Consider the following 20,533-nt stretch of genomic DNA (forward strand, 5'->3'; position numbering starts at 1 on the left):
CTATCTGCTGTGGCGTGGCCTGGTCCCCAAGGGACCGAGTACCTTCCCCAGAAATCTTCTGGTTCTTTTGAGGCTCTCTGTGCCAGGTGCTGCCTCCTTGCTGTTCTCCTCGGAGCTAGAGCTGACAGAAGAGGTGGAGCACCCTCCGAGCGTGCTGTCCTCACAGGACATCTGCCTGCCCTGGCACTCCTGTCCGCTTGGAGACTTGAGGCTCTGGTTGAAGGAGGCGGAGGCCATGCACTCAGCTGCCGTCTGGTCACAGGCACATAGAAGCTTCTGGCACAGGCTCTGCCCCACACCTAGAGGGCAAAAGCAGAGCAGCAGACATGAGAGATAATGAGACAGCACCCAGGGCCTCCCTGGCCTCCTGGCTGCTCCTTCAGCCTGTCCCCTCCAGTCCCCTCCCAGGCCCCCTCTTGGCTTCTGGTCTTGCTCCAGCTGGTAAGGGACCCTCTGCAGGGGCTGCTCAGCCTTCTACCTGGTGGACTCATGCTTGTCTGTCTGGACTCAGCTTGGCATCCCCTCCTCCAGACAGCCTCCGGGAAGGAAGTCTCTTTCCTGGGGCTCCAGTTGAACCCACCAGATGGTTCTTCCCATCCTAGCAGGCTCTGAGATGATCACATCACTCAGCAATTGTGTATGTTTTCACTCTTCCCTCTTGCTGGACAGCACCGTGAGGACCAATCCATATGTCTGAGCACGTAACTCACTCCTCAATTTGTATTTTCCAAGTAATATTCGCTGGACTCAACTAGCATGTCCTCCCTCCCTGACCAGCATTTCTCCATTTGTCAAATGGAGATTCTTGTCTACCCTATTTTAATAGTAATGGAAAAATACAGGATGACCTCTTAAATTTGAATTTCAGAAAATATGTCTGAAAGTTTGATCACTTAAGACATATATTTAAAAAGTTATCCCTGTATATTTGAAATTTGAATTTTCCTAGGCTTCATGTAGTTTTTCTTGCAGGCTCTGGAAAGCCTACTCTTGCTTCAATGCATAAGTCCCATCCAGGGGGTGGTGTGACTCAGATGAGTTGGCATATCTGAAGGTGCTAGACTTAGATAAGATTTCTGCAAATATTATCTGTGTCATCTGTAGTTTTTAGTGGGCTAAAGTTCTCAGTTTTGTGTGTGTGTGTGTGTGTGTGTGTGTGTGTGTGTGTTTTCCTGTCTAAACTTACTTGAAGCATTAAACTATTTTTTTCCACCCTGTACCACACAAACCTTCTAAACTTCCCGAACTGGCCCCTACATGGGCCACAGACAGCAGCAGGAATCAGGAGGAGAGGGAGGAGCCAGTGCAGAGAGGAGATCACCCAGGCTCTGCTCTGGAGGAGCTCTGACTTTTCACGCTGCACTTAGGATCCAAACAGCCCAGATCAGGCTCCGAGATGCCTTCAATTCCCATGATCCACCATGGAGCACATGGTGCAGGACATGAGCTCATGTGTCACAGAGGGCTGGACTGGAGCTGCACAGGGGTCCCCTGCAGATGCCGCTCTCCTGGACTCTGATCCTGGGAGAGGGAGTGAGCCTCCGGCAGCAGTAGGACATGATATCTACCTAATCCTGCCACTCCAAGGTACAAAACCCACCCCTGGCTCCTGTCCCCTGCAGGAAAAATATGTGTTTGAGTCTTGCTCCTGGCTCCTTCAGGTTCATGATCTGGTGACTATCTAGCTCTCTTCACATTGTGCCACTCAAGGCCCCCACTCCACTTTCTCTTCCAGAATATAGACCCTTGTGTTGTTCTGAAGCCTCAGGGCATTACAGAATACCATGGTTTTTCTCCTTCCCCATGCCTATGCCCAGCATGACAGTATGGGAACCGGAGAGCCTCCTGCCGTCTCCCCTCACCACCCCTTCTGATTCCTTCCAGGCCCCCTGTGCCCACGCCCAGTACCCCTGTTAGCACATGCTGCATGAGATCCTGGTATCTTCCCTGCAGGCTGAGGGACTGGAGGCAAGGATCAGGCAGCTTCACTACTCTGCTGGTTCCTGATGAGGGTTTGTTGGCCAGGTGGATAAAAGAGCAGGTGGGTGAGGGACACGTGAGCACACAGCACCAGGGACCCATGATCCATAAATGACAATGGTCCCACACCACCCAGAGCTCCATGCGCTGTGCTTAGGGAGTGGAGAGGCAGGAGCGGGAAGAAGGCCCAGCCCGTGGCTCCCCTCCTAAGACTGAGGAGGAACAAAACCTTGTCAGGGAGTTCTCAGGGCAGCATTTCCTTTCTGGCTACAAAGCCTGAGAGATGTGCACCTGCTGATGGGCAGGGGGACAGGGCACCAGGAGGACAGAGAAACCTCTTCTGAAGGGGCTGGGAAAGCCTCCGGAAGCGGAGCTGAGCTGAGAACTCACTGTGCAGCAGCAGCACTTACACTTGACTGTGTGGTCCTCGCACACCACCGGTGACGGAGGAAGCCTCTCCAGCACGCAGCCCAGTCGCCTCACGCGCCCCAGGCAGTAGTGGTGGGACACACAGCACCTAAGACCAAGAAAGCCCTTTACTCCTTGGAGCTCCCCACGGACCCAGGACCCTCCTGCCCTGTGCACATGGGGCTGACTCATACACACCCTGTGTGTGGTTGTTCAGGGCACCTGCAGGGCAGCATCAATCACATTATATGTACCCTATTATTTAAAAATTTTATCATATTTTTATTGTGACTCTGTTGATGGCAAATATGGGTGATTTGCATATTTATTATGGTAATTTTCAAAAGATGGAAATAGGAATCTTCAAGAAGGGGTACTTATTTTTAGTTTGCACAAAGGACCCATATAGACTAGCAGTGACCCCCTTCATCAACCCTCTTAATCCTGCATTCTTAGGGCACTCACCCTCAGCTGAAAGAGAGCACAGTGAGTATCTGAAGCATAAAGAGGGCCTAGATCTAGAACAGCGTCCAGTGTACAGCAGGACTTCGTAAACACCTGAGAATAGTGAATCTGTTTCTTGTTTCTGGACCTGCCTTTCTGAGCGGATGTAGCCTTATAATCTCCAGTTTGCCCCTAGTCAGATGGATATCCTAGGACAGCAGTGATGGAAGTAGCCAATAGGGAGCTACAGTTGCTGCCCCAAACCTTCCTTTCCATAACTTCCCTGCCCTTTCATGACTCTGGCTCCCTTTGAAGACCACAGACCAAGCAGGGATAAGTCATAGATTTAGAGATTTTTTTTTTTTTATGGTATCAGGGATTGAACTCAGGGGCACTCAACAACTCACAACTTTTTGACAGGGACAAGCACCCTAGAAAGTAGACGGCTCCACTGGTCATGGGCGGGGTGATTTCCAAATACAATTATCTTTAAACATTATCAGCTCCCCTTTTGGAATGTTGCTGAAACTCAGATGGAGTCTTCCATAATTTCCTGTTGCTTCTATGTTTATGGTATCATGTGGTTTTTTGCTTAATTTTCCATCTCTCACTAGGCAAACTTCTATTGGCCATAAGTGGTATTGCTTTACTGAGCTGCAGTCACTTTTGTATCCCCACCACCCAGCACAGCCTGGCACAGAGCAAAACCTCAAGAAATGTGGGTCAACTGCATACATCAATGAATGAACATCAATCAATGTATGCGTAAAATCAGAATTCTTCCAAAGGTGGTGGGAATAAAATTTAACAGTTAAAAGTTTCGGAGAAGATCATTTCAATGGGACCTTCTGTAGGGCAAACCAAGTGAAGATCCCAATTCTGTATGTTGGCCATTGCATCATAGATAGGTTTAGGGTCTTCTGAAGTGTCTTTGCAGACCAGCCTTCTCATGGTAGCTGAGCAGTACTTGTGGTGTTGCTAGATTCCCAAATCAAAAGATCTGGACTAGTCTGACTTGGCCCTTTCAACTAGGGGAGGAATCGCAGACAAGTCAGCCTTTGCACCCCAGCTGCTCATTAGGAGATTGGCCCACATGCTGCCCAATTGCCTGCAGAAACTCTTTGTGATGCCAAAGGCAAAATGCAGCACAGCCGTGGCCTCTTGGCTCTCGCCGCTGTGGATGGCCTCGGCCTCCCTCGCCTGCCACCCTCTACCTGCCATACCTGTCCAGGGCATCCTTCGGCTCGCCTCTTCCTTCTCGTCCACAGTAACAGCCATAAGATTCAAATTCCTCTGGACACCGGGACGTCAGACAGAAGAGCATCTCTCCAAGTGGCAGCATCACCTGCGTGTTGTCCTTGCTCCCCAGGTGCAGGAAGGTGAGTCTGTCACAGACTGATTGGGAACAGAGACTCTCAGGAGATCAAGGAATGTCAGCAGAGTTGCCAAGAGCAGGGCAGGGTTCCAGGCTGCACGAGGACAGCCCTGGGTGGCACGAGGAAACCTCTGACAGAGTGGGACTGTGGCTTGTCCTCTCTTTGGGATATACTGTGTCACAGATACACTGTCCCCTGGCTTCTAATACTCTACCAGACTCTCCATGAGATCCTAAGGGAAGGGGACTTGCTGGGACCAAGGATGGTCTTTATAACTGGACAGAGCTGAGCATCGTAGACAGTCTTGTCTGTCCTTCTGGACTTCTGGGCCCAGTTAAGCTAGCACACTTGGCAGCCATGTCTTTCTGAGCCCTTGGTTTTCTTTTACTGTGTTTGTTCCTTAGTCTCTACCCTCCTACCCTCTCCTCTGCCTACAACTTTCAAATGCAACTTTCTCCACGTCTGTGCACTGCCCTCCAGACATCAATCAGGCTTCCTCTGGACCCAGCTGACCGTGGTTCCTTGCAGGTACAGGGCCTTTGATAGGACATCAGTGGGAAGAGGGACAAGGGAAGGATGATTAGGACCCAAGCGCTTCATTCTTTACAGTAAACCCTGGTGTGGACCAAGGCAGGCTGTTCCCATCTGGGCCAGCAAAGGCAGAGCTGTGGCAGCAGCAGGCCAAGGGTGGAAAGGCCCTGGCTCCATCCCGGGGTCAGCCTCACAACAGCCAGTGACAACAGACAAGTCACATGCCCTGGAGCCTCACTCTGCTGATCATTACGGGGAGGATACCCCACAACGTCAGAAGCCGGCAATCAGATGAGGTGGCCCCAGGTTCCCTGTCAACAGCCTAACCCCAGGATCTCAGGGTGGGAGGACGGTCATCCTCCAGCTTCCAGCCTCTGCCTACCTTTCCTAGTTGCCTCCTCAGGTCCACTTGCAGAGGATGGCACCGCCAATCCCAAAGATTTAAGGCCCGCAGGGATGAGGGTGACCTCTTTGGCTGTAGCAACCTCCGCAGATCCTAAAATGCACACCTTGAGGGTTAAGGTTCAAAAAGCAGCTCAAGGACAGGTTTGCAGATGGACAAGGCATCTCAGAGCACAAGAGCTTTGGGAGAGTGTGCCTCCACCTGGGTCTGCAGACATGGCAGCAGGTCCTGGGGGTCTTTGAGTTCTATGTGAGGATTTCCAAGTGTTTACAGAGGTCCTAGCATTGATGGGAGCCTACACTCGGCCACAGGGGTGGCAGCTCATGCCCAGAACAGTGGTGGCACCTCAGGCCTCTTGTGGATGGTCAGGACACCCACAGCGAGTGACGAGGCAAAGGGAATGGAGGAAAAGGCCACCTCGTGGTACAAGGATGAAGCCAACCTCCAACTTCCTCGTCCTGTGCAGCACCACAGGCTTCTCCTCATAATTTAGCATCAGATGACCAGCAAGGCTGCCGGCTTCTGCCCTTGGTCCATCTATCCTCCCTCTCCCTATTTACCCAAACAAGTTAATCAGAAGCAGATGGGCATAAAGTATGTATCTACCATTCATAATAACAAATGTTGGAAGTGATTGGTTAAATAAGTCATTTCCATATAAGGAGATATTGTACAGGCGCTACAACTCATGTTACAGAAATGTGATGTCTACTGCCATGTCCAATGACAGGGTGCTGCCCCACACTGCTTCAGACACACCTCGACTACAAAGCAAGGACATCAAGCAGTCGCAAGTTATGCTCATAGATATGCTAGAGGAAGGTTGGGAAAAAAATCTTCAAATATTAAAAGTGTCTTTGTCTTGTCGAATTATGAGTGACTTAGATGGAACTAAAAGTAATTTTCTGTATTTATCTGAATGCATCTTTTTACCAGATATCTCCCATTTCTTCCTAAAGAATCTTTTGATTTTATTTGTGTCCTTTTTGGATGGACAGGAATGTAAAAGTACATTGGCTTCCATGACACCTTCCATTTGGGGTTTGGCCTCAAGCCTCATCTGGAATTCTTTGAATTCATAAATGTTTGGGGATGATTACATATACAGGAAGAAGGAGCCAGGTGTGCTTACCTGGAGGGGGTGTGGCCCTAGTGGCCTCCGTGCCTTCCCGATCTTGGCCTGGCTCTGGAAAAGGAGAGAGAGGAGAAACAGGGTAAGCACTGACCTGGCCTATTCCACCTGGGGGCCAGATGCCTCCCCTGCTCCAGGTGCAGGAGGTCAAGTGCTCTTCCTGCTGCCCTTTCTCTGTCTTCCGTGGTGAGGGTTTGTGGGAGAGCAGAAGAGAGGTCAGAGGACCCCGGCCTCAACATAGGCTCACTGGTCAATTCAGCTGCAGCACGTGGGCTGGAAGCAGGGGAGTTTGTTGCAATACCTGGGAATGTGGCTTCTCCAGAATTTGGAGGACAGAAAGACTAAAAGAAAAATTGCATTTTTGACCAGAGAGCATGCAGTACAGAGACAGCAGGATGCATGGTGGACGGTGCTGGCTGCTGCTCTGTAAAGTGAATGAGTATGGTAGCTATTAAGCACTTACTGCCTCTGACCTGGCAATAGGACTCTCTTACTCTAACTCTGGGACAACCCATGAGCTGGCAGTAGCATGCTCATGCTCCTTTAGAGGGGGACAGGCAGGAGAGTCAGTCACTCTCCAGGCCACCGAGCTAGGAAGGGGCAGGCGCAAGCCAGGCTGCCTGGATGAAGCTGGGTTAGGGTTAGGGTTGTTCAGCTACCACGCCACGTCCTGCTGGACCACAAAGAGCCAGAAATGCCCAGGAAAAATTCTGTGGAAATGAGAAACCGCCTTCCCTCTCACATTCTCACAGAGATGGCAGCACTGTGTGAACACCAGGCTGGAAGTTCTCAGCCAGGGCACTGTGCTCTGGGGAAGAGAAGGCACTGGGCAGACTGATCTTTTCAAAAACAAAATCTACAGACCCAGAGCAAGGACTTGAGCTGAGCCACCTGGGCAACCCTACCACCCTCTGGGCTTCTGCATCTGTAACGTGGGGACAGCAACGGGCTCCTAGGACCAGCCTAGGACCAGCCAGGACTCCCTCAGAGACGGACAGCAGGAAGGGACTCAGAAATACACCAGCACATTGGAGGCACCCGGCAAAGCCACTACCCGGGGTCCATTTGCTTTCTTGTTCATTCTGAGTGACTAGCAGGTCACTATTTTCAGTTCCTTGTACTTTTTAAATAAAGGCTCCTTCGTTTTTAGTCACCACAAGCAAAGCAAATGGCCAGGTTAATTCCACCAAGAAATTTTGGCCTAGATATTTTTAGGTAAGACAGTGTGTTCTGTATCACCATAGAATAATGAAAGAAAATAGTCACACAGCCTCAAGTTGGGCTCAGAGACCAGGCTGCCAGGTCACTTGCTGAGTGACTTAGAACTGTTAGCTCCTTGAGCCTCAGTGTCCTGCATATTCTGTGAAATGATTAAAATAGTCCCTCTGGGCCCTATTAAGAGGTCACTAGTCATTGAGACAGAGCACATGTTTGGTGGCACCTCTCCACCGGACCCTGCCTGCCTCCTTCAGGATCTGTCTGCTTACTTATCCTCAAGAGAGTGACAGTCTGCCACCTCTGGTGTCAGGAACCACTGTGGAAAGAAGCCGCCCAGCTTCAGTTATGGATCCAGGTGTGCCCTGAGCCCAGAGAGGTCACCTGCCAGGGGTGAGAAGTGAAAGCCATGACCACATGTCAGGGCTGTGGCTGCACACGGTGCCTTAGGAGGTTCCAGTCCTGTGGCTCAGGGCCAGGACTTGTTTAGGCAGAAAGACCAGCAGGAAACCTCTTTAGGAGTGAGAGGCCATTACTTCCCCAGGTTGGAGCCATCCTTATGGAAGGCAACTGCAGAAGGAAGCTGGTCTAGGGGTAATGACAGGACCTTCCTCCTGTCCCAGCCCTGCCACTTGGCTATGTGCTGAGGACACTGCATCTGCACCTCAATTTGTTATCTTAAAATGGACATTATGACCATTTTTCCTAGAGTCGTTTGAGCATTAAATGCAATTATACACTACAAGCAGGTCATCCAGGGTTCAGCTTGATTGGTGGAATGTGCTTAGGGACAGGTACAACCTGTCCTTAACAACCTGTCCAACACAGCTGAAAAATGGAGAGGCCAGGATCTGACCCTGAATGTACCCTGAATTAACCCATGGTATGGTGATAGGATGGTGAAGACAGTGACAATCTGTTTCTTTTTTTTCACAAACTCCCCCACCTGCACAGTGTGACATGTTTTCTTGACCCCACAACAGGTGGCCTCTGCCTGGAGGGATGCCTGTCCCCGTGTGTGAGTGCGTGTGCAGGCAGCCACCTCCATCTGGGCCTTAGACACCTCAAGGAACCTCATTTCCTTTCCATCTTTCCCAGAGATAAACCCTGTGCTTCCTTCTTGCCTCAAGGAGAGGACAGTTAAAGCATAAGAACTCAGACTTTGGAGAATGTGCCAGTTGAGGGTTATTTCATGGTGGTCTCATGGGGCCAGGATTACACAGTTCTCAAGTTTGGAGAATTTGCCCTGAAGAGAATGCAAATCGCCCCTGTCAATCATGCTTGGCTGGTTGTTGGGTAGGATATAGAGTGGGGCGTTACTTGGGTGATATTTTCTCTTCTCTCTAAACATGGACCTAAGGGCAGGCTGTCTGGGAGCAATTGGATGAGATGCCCTTGGCCACTTTGGGGATGGCCAGGAGGGAAGAGCAGCATGGCCTCTGCTCCAAGCCTCTTGGCCCAGCGTCAGCAGCTCTGGAGGAGGGAAAGAGCCAACTCTGGGAAGGTGGTGTGCAGAGTGACCTTCTGAGGGGCAGGCTGGCCTGACTTAGAAAGCAAAACTATGGGATGCCCAGCAAACTCTGGATTTCAGATGAACAAGAAATAAGTTTTTGGTGTTGTTTCATGCAATCCCTGAAACACACATATCTCATAAAGGTGCTCCTCTGAAATTGAGCTCTACCAGGGTGGACATGCTGCCCTTTACTTGGTAGTCGTCCAGCAATGGGGACAGGAGAGTGAGGGAGGAGATTTGGGGTCAGGAAGAACCAGGGGCTCTGGAATGCACTTGGTCAGTTCCATAACCGAGCAAGCAGGGTAAATTTTAAGGAAGCAGGTGCCAGCAGGTGGGGGGGGGTGGCTCAATTGAGATGAGGATACTGGGGTCCACACCAGCCCTCTTTGCTCACCTTCTCCTGAGACAGCTGTCAGGCTGGCATCTGTGGGTTCTGCAGGAGCCACTGGGGAAAAAGAGGCCCAGACAGCACTGACCATGCAACACAGTGTCAGGACCAAGCACAGAGTGTAGAAGGAGAATCATCTGGGGACCGAGGGACCATGGAGCTGGGGCGGGGGGAGGGCTGAGCACAGGTTGCCAAGGGGGAGCTGTCCATCCTGCATGAGGGTGTCCTTGATCTCCAACTCCCTCCAAAGCAGGGGCCGCCCAGCTAGTGACAAGGTGATCTTGTCACCAGCTCAGGAGGAACTGCAGAAATGGCGGGGTTCTGATGGGGAAGGTAGGCCCTATCAGACATGGGCAGAAGGGAGTGAGAAGATTGCAAATGCTCAGCACCTCCTACAGTATGTCAACTGTTCAAGAGGCAGCACAGATGGCAGAGGACTCAAGCCCTCTGTGATGGATGTGGACTCAGAAGACACAGAAATATAGCATGCATACAGCCCTGTGTGTACACCCTTAAATACCCAAGCATCTACCCACATACATATCCCCCACACACACCTACACACATACTCATGTGCATGTGCACACACACACACACACACACACACACGTTTGCTCTTTAGCAAACACTGCACAGCTAGTTCTGGAAGAGGCCCCTGCCCCAGGAGAGGAGGGATGCTCTGCCAAAGTGCACCTGGGACCTCCCATCCTCCCATCCCCAGGTGCCCAAAGGTGCCAGGACTGAGAGCTGATGGAGATTTTGGTGAGCTAGGACTGGCAGGCATAAACTTGGCTCCCGTCTTTTCCTAAGATCCACATTTTACAGTAAGAATTATCATTAGCTTGGTTCGGTGGACCGTGATGAAGAATCAAACCTGTCCAGAAAAGACACATGAAAACAGCTTCCCCTTAAAGTGCCTGGGCTGGATCCAGGCTGCCCCTTCTGCCCAGCTCTGGTCAGCACAAGGAAGGAGGGGAAGGAGGACAGGGGAGGCCTGGGTCTGTCCCCAGGAGTCCATGCAGCTGGGAAGGGCCTTGCTCCTCTGAGCACCGGGTCCTGTCCTAGACATGCCTCAAGCCAGGGCTCGGACTGGAGACGGAGAGGGGGAGAGACAGAACTGGGATCTACGTCCTCACTGGGTTAAGCTGACACCTTGGTCCGAATCATAGACAGTCCATTTGGGGAGCCAACCATTAGCAAGGGACAGAGTTTGCTGTGGGCCCATTTGATGTTGGTTATCTGCACAGAAATATCACATCTCCTAGGTGGGGACAAGTCAGATGTCACGGGGTGCTCCAGCTTCTGTGAGGCGGGCTTAGTAAAGGAGGGGTGTCCACCAGCTATCCTCACCCCAGGGCCTGGTATTCCCAGTAAGAGCCAGCTTCCCCGGGTGGCCTCACCTCCAGGCAGCAGAGCCGTGGTGTCTTTCCTGCTGCTCGTCTCTGGAAGGGAAGTGCACAGGAGTGTTTAGGGAGCGGGTAAGACTTGGCTGAAGGTGCTGTGTGTGGACCCCACGCCAGCTCTGACACAGGCCCCGTGCTTCCTACCTGGAGTCTGAGCCAGGCACGAGGAGGTGTCCACAAGGTTCAGGGAGGAGTTGACGCCAGACTGAGCCAGGCACTCAAGGGCAGCCTTGTCACAGGTGCACAGCAGGTGACTGCAAGGGTCTGCAGACTCTGGCCACAGAGCAAGGGCAGGGCAGGTGGAGAGAGCCCAATGGGCCTCAGAGATCACAGGAGTCCCACAGCAGAGCCCCCAATGTGCCCCATGAGGCCACCACCCCTGCCACCTTCCTCCTGTCACTCACATCAATGCCACTGCCTCAGAGGACCCGCCTGGGAGTCACAGCAGCCTCACACTCAGGCATCCACAAGCAGCTCCATGGGCTCCGCCTTCCTTGGACTTAGTCTGGCCCTATCTCCACATCTCCATGCCACCACCCCCACGGAGCCACTGTCATCTCCTGCCTGATGGCATTGGTGGCCTCCCAGCTTGTCCCCATCCCTGCCCACTGTGTCCTCTGTGTGCTCATCAGGAAGACAGAATACACTTCAGAATTCAGTAAGCATGACTCTTCACTCAGAACACTGCAATGACTTCCTGACGTGGCCTAGGGAACGTCGCAGGATTGTCCCCCTCTCCCACACCCCTCCTCACCTGTCTTTCTGTCCCCCTTGTTTCTCAAGTGCTCCAGGCACCTGGAGCCTCCGGCCACCCTAGTGCCCTGCCTGGTTGCCTCTCTCCTGCCCTGGGAGCTGCTGGTTCGGCTCCCGCCTCTCCTTGCCCAGCCACATCTCTCCAGGAGGCTCCTCCTTCCTAACAGAGCCCGGCCCAGCCCTGCCTTTCCCTGACTCTTCGTCCTCCACAGCTCTTGTCACCACCTGACACGTCACTTGTCTTTTGGACTACCAGGGTCTGACAGTTGTGAAGACAGTCTGGCAGGTCAGGAGGTCCCCACACTGAGGTGACTGTCCCTGCTGGTGTAGGCGCTCACCCAGGGCTGGCTGTCAATGGATGGGTCCTGCTCTCTGCTCATGGGTCCCTCGCCCGCTGGTTCACACCCAGCGTCTCCCTCCATCCTCCCTGATGCTCCATGCACCACCCTGTCCTTGTGACCTGGACTTGAGAGTTGGCTGACCCTGGGTCCAGACCCTGTGGTCCTGCCACTCGGCAGCTATGTGACTCTGGGCAGATTATTTAATTTCTCTGGGTTTTCCCTCCTTTGTCTGAAAACTGAACAAAGGTCCCCATCCCATGGGTCTGTCAGGGGGGTCAGAGCAGCTGTGCATAAAGACCGTCCACCAGGCTCTCGTCAAGATGGCCTTAACCTGGTCCAGCAGGCCTTGCCTCTGTGCCCTTGCCTACTCTACTTGCACCAGGATTGCCAAAGACTTGGAATGTGAGTCCTGGACAAGATGGAGAGCTGAGACCCGACCCTGTGTGTGGTGACTCTTACAGACGGCAGCCACCGTGGGCCTCATGCCCTTATCCCCAGTTCCACTTCCAGGGATGTCACTGAGTTAGTGTACACGGTGACTGCAGAGGTCACGTTACCAGCATTGCTTACTTCATAATGCAACCCTGAAGTAGGTTTTCTCCTCCCCGTAGTGAGCTTCAGAGAAGTTTAGTTTGGCCCACCCAATGTTCACAATGCAAAAGCAGCAAACTAATTGCCCCTCACAAGCCCCAGGGTTGATACAATTACAAAATTACAAATCAGATAATCTGCTGATTGACTATGGCTTCAATTTAAAGAAACATTTGTTGCACATCTACTCTGTGCCAGCTACAGATGCCACCGACCCAGGCCTCGGGTATCTAACCATTACCAATGACGTTGCCAATGGCAACAATGATGCAGAGACCCCAGGACCCCTCAGCCACACCCAGGCCTGGGTCTCTGGGTCTCCACCCAGCCCCAGGACACCTGCAGATGCTCACCACATGTGACCTTCTTGCTGATGCAGTCGACATTTGCGCTGAGCCTGGAGGGGTCCTGGTGGCAGTCCTGCTCCGAGGCTTCCTCATAGCACCTGCGGTGCTGGAAGCAGCAGCTGTGGCAGCGGCAGGGTAGGGTGGCGGGGTTAGGACTGGGGAGAGGCAGGCAGCCCAGGGTCACCCTGCGTCTCTGGATGACCTCAGAAGCTGGCTGTTTCAAATACTCTGTGTGTGTATATGCGTACGCGCGCGCGCGCACATACACACACACGCACACACACACACACACACACACATACACACCATCTGCTAACTCTCAAGCATCAGAGGGCAGGTCTGCATTGCCCCTGCCTGGCATTCAGGCTTCCATAACCAGCAGGATGGGCTGGATCTCAGCCTCAGGACTGAGTGTGAAGTGTTTTGGAGAAGGTAAGGATCAGGCAGGTAGCATCCTCACCTAGATGCTAAGCCTCTGAATGTGCTTCAGTCACCACTCCCTGCTACTGTCCACTTCCTTCTGGGAAGCCATCACATCTCATAAACAGCAGCAGTTTGGCTCCAACTCTACCTGGCATCGTGCAGTGGTCAACTGCCCTATCTCCTGCCTGCTTGTGGGTGGTGGCAGATGTAGCCTTATTGGGTGCTTGAACTGACCACTGGAGACAAGGCCAAGGACACAGACCCCAGGAGCTCTGCAGCAATGGGAAGAGGAGTCTTCGCACCATTCTGCATAGAAGTCCCTGCCTGAGATACACAGAGCAGCTTAGTGGGCAGGTGGCTTCTTTATTAAAACCCTCTGTCTCCTCTTGTATCTGCAAAAGGTGTTTGAGATCCCATTAAGAGCAGGAAGATGGAGAGGAAAGAGCAACTTTCATATTCTAGAGGTGAGGTGATTGATTAAATACTAAGACCTGGGCTGGACCCAATGTCTCAGCAGTCAGACACAGAACAGCTCTCTCAGCCAGAAGAGCTTGGGTTGTGCCAGATGGTATTAAAAAATGTAAAGGGCAACGCTTTGCTCTGGATGTGTAGCTTCTCACACCACTGTGTAGACCTGGACTTTGGGACCAAGAGAGGAGAAATGACTTCTCTGAGGACACACTGCAATTTAGTGGTGGAGTCGGGGACAGGCACAGAGCAAGGTGTGGACATAGGATGCTGTCGGGCAACACAGGGCGATCCGCTGCTTAAACATAGAACAACTTAAAAATAAGAACCATATGATCATCTCGATAGATGCAGAAAAGGCATTCGACAAAGTACAGCATCCCTTTATGTTCAAAACTCTAGAAAAATTAGAGATAACAGGATCATACCTCAACATTGTAAAAGCAATCTATGATAAGCCACAGGCCAGCATCATTCTGAATGGAGAAAAATTGAAGGCATTCCCTCTAAGATCTGGTACAAGACAGGGATGCCCTCTCTCACCACTTCTGTTCAACATAGTCCTCAAAACACTGGCCAGAGCAATTAGACAGACGAAAGAAATTAAAGGCATAAAAATAGGAAAAGAAGAACTTAAATTATCACTATTTGCAGACGATATGATTCTATACCTAACAGACCCAAAAGGGTCTACAAAGAAACTATTAGAGTTAATAAATGAATTCAGCAAAGTGGCGGGATATAAAATCAACACGCATAAATCAAATGCATTCCTGTATATCATCGACAAATCCTCTGAAACGGAAATGAGGACAACTACTCCATTCACAATATCCCCCCCAAAAATAAAATACCTGGGAATCAACCTAACAAAAGAGGTGAAAGACCTATACAATGAAAACTACAGAACCCTAAAAAGAGACATAGAAGAAGACCTCAGAAGATGGAAAAATATACCCTGCTCATGGATAGGCAGAACTAACATCATCAAAATGGCGATATTACCAAAAGTTCTCTATAAGTTCAATGCTATCCCAATCAAAATCCCAACAGCATTTCTTGTTGAAATAGATAAAACAATCAGGAAATTCATATGGAATAATAAAAGACCCAGAATAGCAAAAACAATGCTAAGCAGGAAACAGCATGGTACTGGTACCAAAACAGGCGAGTGGACCAATGGTACAGAATAGAAGACACAGTAACCAATCCGCAAAACTACAACTATCTTATATTTGATAAAGGGGCTAAAAGCATGCAATGGAGGAAGGATAGCATCTTCAACAAATGGTGCTGGGAAAACTGGAAATCCATTTGCATCAAAATGAAACTGAATCCCTTTCTCTCGCCATGCACAAAAGTTAACTCAAAATGGATCAAGGAGCTCGATATTAAATCAGAGACACGGCGTCTGATAGAAGAAAAAGTCGGCTATGATCTACATACTGTGGGGTCAGGCCCCAAATTCCTCAATAGGACACCCATAGCGCAAGAGTTAACAACCAGAATCAACAAATGGGACTTACTCAAACTAAAAAGTTTTCTCTCAACAAAAGAAACAATAAGAGAGATAAACAGGGAGCCTACATCCTGGGAACAAATCTTTACCCCACACACTTCAGATAGAGCCCTAATATCCAGAGTATACAAAGAACTCAAAATATTAGATAATAAGATAACAAATAACCCAATCAACAAATGGGCCAAGGACCTGAACAGACACTTCTCAGAGGAGGACATACAATCAATCAATAAGTACATGAAAAAATGCTCACCATCACTAGCAGTCAGAGAAATGCAAATCAAAACCACCCTAAGATACCATCTCACTCCAGTAAGTTTGGCAGCCATTAAGAAGTCCAACAACAACAAGTGCTGGAGAGGATGCGGGGAAATGGGTACACTTGTTCATTGTTGGTGGGACTGCAAAATGGTGCAGCCAATTTGGAAAGCAGTATGGAGATTTCTTGGAAAGCTGGGAATGGAACCACCATTTGACCCAGCTATTCCCCTTCTCGGTCTATTCCCTAAAGACCTAACAAGAGCATGCTAGAGGGACACTGCTACATCGATGTTCATAGCAGCACAATTCACAATAGCAAGATTGTGGAACCAACCTAGAAGCCCTTCAATAGATGAATGGATTAAAAAAATGTGGCATTTATACACAATGGAGTATTACTCTGCAATAAGAAATGACAAAATCATAGAATTTGGAGGGAAATGGATGGCATTAGAGCAGATTATGCTAAGTGAAGCTAGCCAATCCTTAAAAAACAAATGTCAAATGTCTTCTTTGATATAAGGGGAGTAACCAAGGACAGGGTAGAGACGAAGAGCTGGAGAAGAAGAATAACATTAAACAGGGATGATAGGCGGGAGGGAAAGTGAGAGTTAAGGGAAATTGCATGGAATTGGAAGGTGAGCCTCAGAGTTATACACAATTACATATAAGAGGAAAGGAGGAGTAGGAGAAAAATTATATAAGTGGAAGAAACGATTTATAGTAGAGGGGATGGAGAGAGAGAAGGGGAGGGGAGGGGAGGGGAGGGGTGAGGGGAGGGGGAATAGTGGAGAATGGGATAGACAGCAGAATACATCAGTCACTAGAAAGGCAATTTGTAAATCAATGGAAATGTAACTGATGTGACACAGCAATCTGTATGCGGGGTAAAAATGGGAGTTCATAACCCACTTGAATCAATCTGTGAAATATGGTATATTAAGAACTATGTAATGTTTTGAACAACCAACAATAAAATAATAATAAAAAAAAAACATAGAACAAAATCTGATCTAGACAAAACGAGAACCAGGGAAGGCCCCATTCTCTGCCAAACATTGTAAATAGAGAGCTCTGCTGGCTTGAAGAGAGCGTGGGAGGCTCCCAGGTTCCAGAAGACTCTTTTAGAGCTCAGCAGTATCTGAAAACCAGCAAGTGGAAGGGCTGAGGCGGAGGTGATCCATGGCACTCAGATGACACCCCACACTGGGAACCTGTCTCTCCCTCTGGTGCCATGGAGCAGCACTGTTTGGGAGGATGCAGTCCCAGCCCTGCCACCAGCCCTGCCACTCTGGCTCTTGGGACAGGCTGAGTGGGGCTCTGCAGCAGGTCTGAATCTACTTGCACTGATGACCTGTGGTCTGTCTTGGGCAACTTACCCCTTTTTCAAATTTACAGTATTTGCTGGGAGGAAACCGAGTCTCAGAGAGGCTCACTATTTTTTTTTTTTTTGGCAAGTTTTCTTTTTTTTTTATTGTTGGTCGTTCAAAACATTACATAGTTCTTAATATATCATATTTCACAGTTTGATTCAACTGGGTTATGAACTCCCATTTTTACCCCGTATACAGATTGCTGTATCACATCAGTTACACTTCCATTGATTTACATATTGCCATACTAGTGTCTGATGTATTCTGCTGTCTATCCTATTCTATACTATCCCCCCTCCCCTCCCCTCCCCTCCCCTCCCCATTTCTCTCTCTACCCCCTCTACTGTAAATCGGACAGGGTAGGGACGAAGAGCCTGAGAAGAAGATTAACATTAAACAGGGATGAGAGGGGGAGGGAAAGGGAGTGAGAAGGGAAATCGCATGGAAATGGAAGGTGATCCTCAGGGTTTTACAAAATTACATATAAGAGGAAATGAGGGGTAAGAGAAGAATAATACAAGTGGAGGCTCACTATTAACAGTTACCATTTTTGAGCATTCCAGGGACTGCTCTAAGCACTTTACATTTAATGAGCCTGTTGTGAATGAAGAATCTCAGGTTCAGGGCCCAGCAGGACTCCAATCCTGTGCCTGGGGCAGAAGGGTGGGGCTAGAAAAGGATCCTGGGAACTGCATGGCAGAGCAGGGACGGGAATGAAGCTGGCAAAGGAGCTCCTGCAATCAGACACCTCTTCCTCAACAGGAATAAGGACAATGATTACTGCTGCTTGTTACAGCAGCTAACATTTGCTGAGTGCCTACCATGCAGTGGCCCCCTGCTCCTAAAGCTTGACAAGGGTTAATTCATCTATCCCTCAAGTGGATCCCAGGCACCAGCTGTGATTATTACTATGGTCCTTTACATATGTGGGTGCTGAGACACACAAGCTGTGACTTGCCCAAGGTCCAGCTTGTTCACAACACATGCTGATGCTGGAGCTGGGTGGCTCTTGCAGTGTAGACAGATCAGTGAGCATTGTAAGGAAGAAAAATCACATAGACAAATGATGACCTTGGACAACTCACAAGGATTTCTAGGAATCAAGTAAAGATCTATCTAGATCCTATTATGTATCAGCCACTCAATCAATAACAGCAATGATTTTTGGTGTCTAGTAGTAAGTTCAAGATGGAAATAACCTGCACTGTGGAATTTGGAAGTTCCCACCCACCCATTGAACTGTATAAAGCAATTGAAATTGGGTGCAGCCCACTATTCCACTTTGATCTTTCATCTGGGATGGGAGACAGTGATGAATTATTGCTTCATTTCTCCGACTGCTAGGTTTACAAGGTCTTATAACAATTAAATGAAGGGGTAAGGGTGGACCTGAAATGAAAGCGGGTTCCAAGAAATGGCCCTGGCCCATACCCCATGCAGAGCCAACCTCTTCAGGAGTCAGTTTGCTCCTGGTCCTTAAGGTGGGAGACTGCCCCTTTGATCCACTGGAAACCTACACACTCTCGAAGGTTTGGAGGTGGGATGGATTTGTTAATTCCAAAACCATTGTTCTTTGTCATTCAAGTATTGTTATTTATTTATTTGAAGCTTTTACCACTTTTTATTTATTTGTTTAGTTCTTTGAATCTTGGAGAATCAATTGGAGGCTGATTACCTAGACAATAGTTACCTCATTGAGTTGCTACTCCATGCCAGGTATTATTATCAGTGCCAGAAACACAGAGAAAGAACAGGGTGCAGACCCTCTGTAGAGAGTGTGGAGTGGAGCGGGGAGACAGGCCCTGTGCCCACACTCTCACCTGTGTAGGAGCAGGTGTCTGGGGAGCAGAAAGGTTTCCCTGGTGCTTAGGGGTCAAGATATCTGAAGAGGGTGTCCTGGAGGAGAAACAGCAGGCCAGGCAGGAGCTGCCCAGCATATCACCTAGGGGACCCCTTCCCACCTTCTATGAGCTCACATGGGCTCACAGGCTCCACTGCACTGGATTTGGGCACAAGGGTAAAAGCTGCGAGTGAGGGGCATGGTTCATGGAGGGGTTGAGGCCTGGGGACTCCATTTACCATTTCCACATGGCTACTGCTGCCGATGCTGCTGCTACTATGACTACAGCCACTGTTATTATTACCACCACTTCACTAGTGCTATGCTACTGCACGACTGGGACTACCACAGTCCCCACTGCAGCTGCCTGGCTCCTGCTGCTGCTAGAGCTCTTTCCACTGTGGCTACCAGTCACTAGTGCTCTTGGGGTACCTTCTTCATAAGCCAGGCAGAGGCCCGGCCGCCTTAACTTGAATTTGAAGATTTAATACTAAATTATAACCCTATGAAGTAGGTGTTCTTAATAGCGACTTTTAAAGATAAAGGATTGGAGAGCAAACAACTTAACTTGCCTAAGATGGCAAAGTCAGAAAGGACAAGAGGCTTAGAATCATGGGTCATAGGCAACAGGCCTTAAAATTTTAACAGAGAGCACTTCATTCCCATAACTCAAGGGCCCTCCTGCTTCCTGTACCTGTTGGCATATCCCTGCTTTTAGGTTTCAGGTTTCGTTGACAATCTTGGTGTCTCACCTCAGTGGGCGCTTCCCTTGTACATGTGGATGAGTGCATCTTTACTGGACACTTCGATTCTCTTATTTTCCACAGTAGACATTTTCCTCTTTAAAGCAGGGGTGGTTTTCTCTTTTCTTTAGCACATTGCTCATATATCATCATATTTTGGTTTTTATTTGTTAAAAAATGAATAGAAACCTTCATAGTTGTCTCACCTCTGGTGGCCAGAACCGCTCCAAATAATAAACTATTCTTAAATTTCATTATGCAGAAGAGTCAAAGGGAGCTTGTTTAAATGTAGACCTCCACATTCCACCTAAAGATAGCCTGAGTAATAGGTCTGGGATGGATCCCAGGAATCTGCATTTTCTTAAATACTTTCGTTTTTATTTATTTATATGCAGTGCTGAGAATCGAACCCAGTGCCTCACACATGATAAGTCAAACGCTCTACCACTGAGCCACAACCCCAGCCCCAGAATCTGCATTTTTAACAACCACACAGGAGGTTCTGATGCAGGTGACCAAACTCTGAGCAACACCACAATGCAGCTTTGCCATTTGGCCATCACATGGGCTCTTGGTATGTGCCCACCACCTACAGCAGGTCACAGGTCACATGGCAATGTAAAGAGGAGAAAGCATCACCCTGCTGGTAGCTAACAGGATGGAGACCTCTCCCAAGTGAGTGCCTAGTCCAGGGCCCTTCCCATCCATCAGGCCCCCAGGGTCCACCCATGGGTCCTGCTCACCTGTCCGTCTCATCCATGGGGAGTCCATCCATCTCGAACCTGCAGGCGCAGCCATAGTCTTCAAAGTCCCGAGGACAGAGATCAGCGACGCACTTCATTCCATGCACAAATTGGAGCAGCAGAGGGAAGTTGGTGAAGACGGCCTGCAGCCAGGTGAAGCGGGGGCCCAGGCAATCTGTGGAGGAGCAGTGCAGGGGCTGGTGGGCACTGGGAGCCAGGCCCAGGAGGAGCCTGTTCCCTGGACTCCCTATCCCTTGGGCTGCTGGGATCTCGTTAGCATAGTGAGGCCCACTGTGTCCTCATCAGCATAGTGAGCGCCCACTGTGTCCTCGTCA

At 49.7% G+C, this 20,533-nt stretch overlaps 1 protein-coding gene across 1 annotated transcript in view; it reads right to left on the reverse strand.

Moving 5' to 3' along the window:
- The window catches only part of OC90 (otoconin 90), a gene marked incomplete at both ends in the record, with an annotated part of 30,098 nt that continues 9,565 nt past the window's right edge, over window positions 1-20,533 (reverse strand). The window contains 10 exons of the mRNA XM_081266373.1: window positions 1-299; window positions 2,391-2,497; window positions 4,056-4,227; window positions 5,122-5,235; window positions 6,275-6,328; window positions 9,397-9,447; window positions 10,791-10,832; window positions 10,938-11,066; window positions 12,832-12,944; window positions 20,199-20,373. Coding sequence (XP_081122499.1) covers window positions 1-299; window positions 2,391-2,497; window positions 4,056-4,227; window positions 5,122-5,235; window positions 6,275-6,328; window positions 9,397-9,447; window positions 10,791-10,832; window positions 10,938-11,066; window positions 12,832-12,944; window positions 20,199-20,373 — 1,256 coding nt within the window. The remainder of the gene's footprint in view (window positions 300-2,390; window positions 2,498-4,055; window positions 4,228-5,121; window positions 5,236-6,274; window positions 6,329-9,396; window positions 9,448-10,790; window positions 10,833-10,937; window positions 11,067-12,831; window positions 12,945-20,198; window positions 20,374-20,533) is intronic.

This window comes from Spermophilus citellus (genome assembly GCF_964194105.1).
Source record: "Spermophilus citellus genome assembly, chromosome: 14".
In the NCBI taxonomy this organism is placed as follows: Eukaryota; Metazoa; Chordata; class Mammalia; order Rodentia; family Sciuridae; genus Spermophilus; species Spermophilus citellus.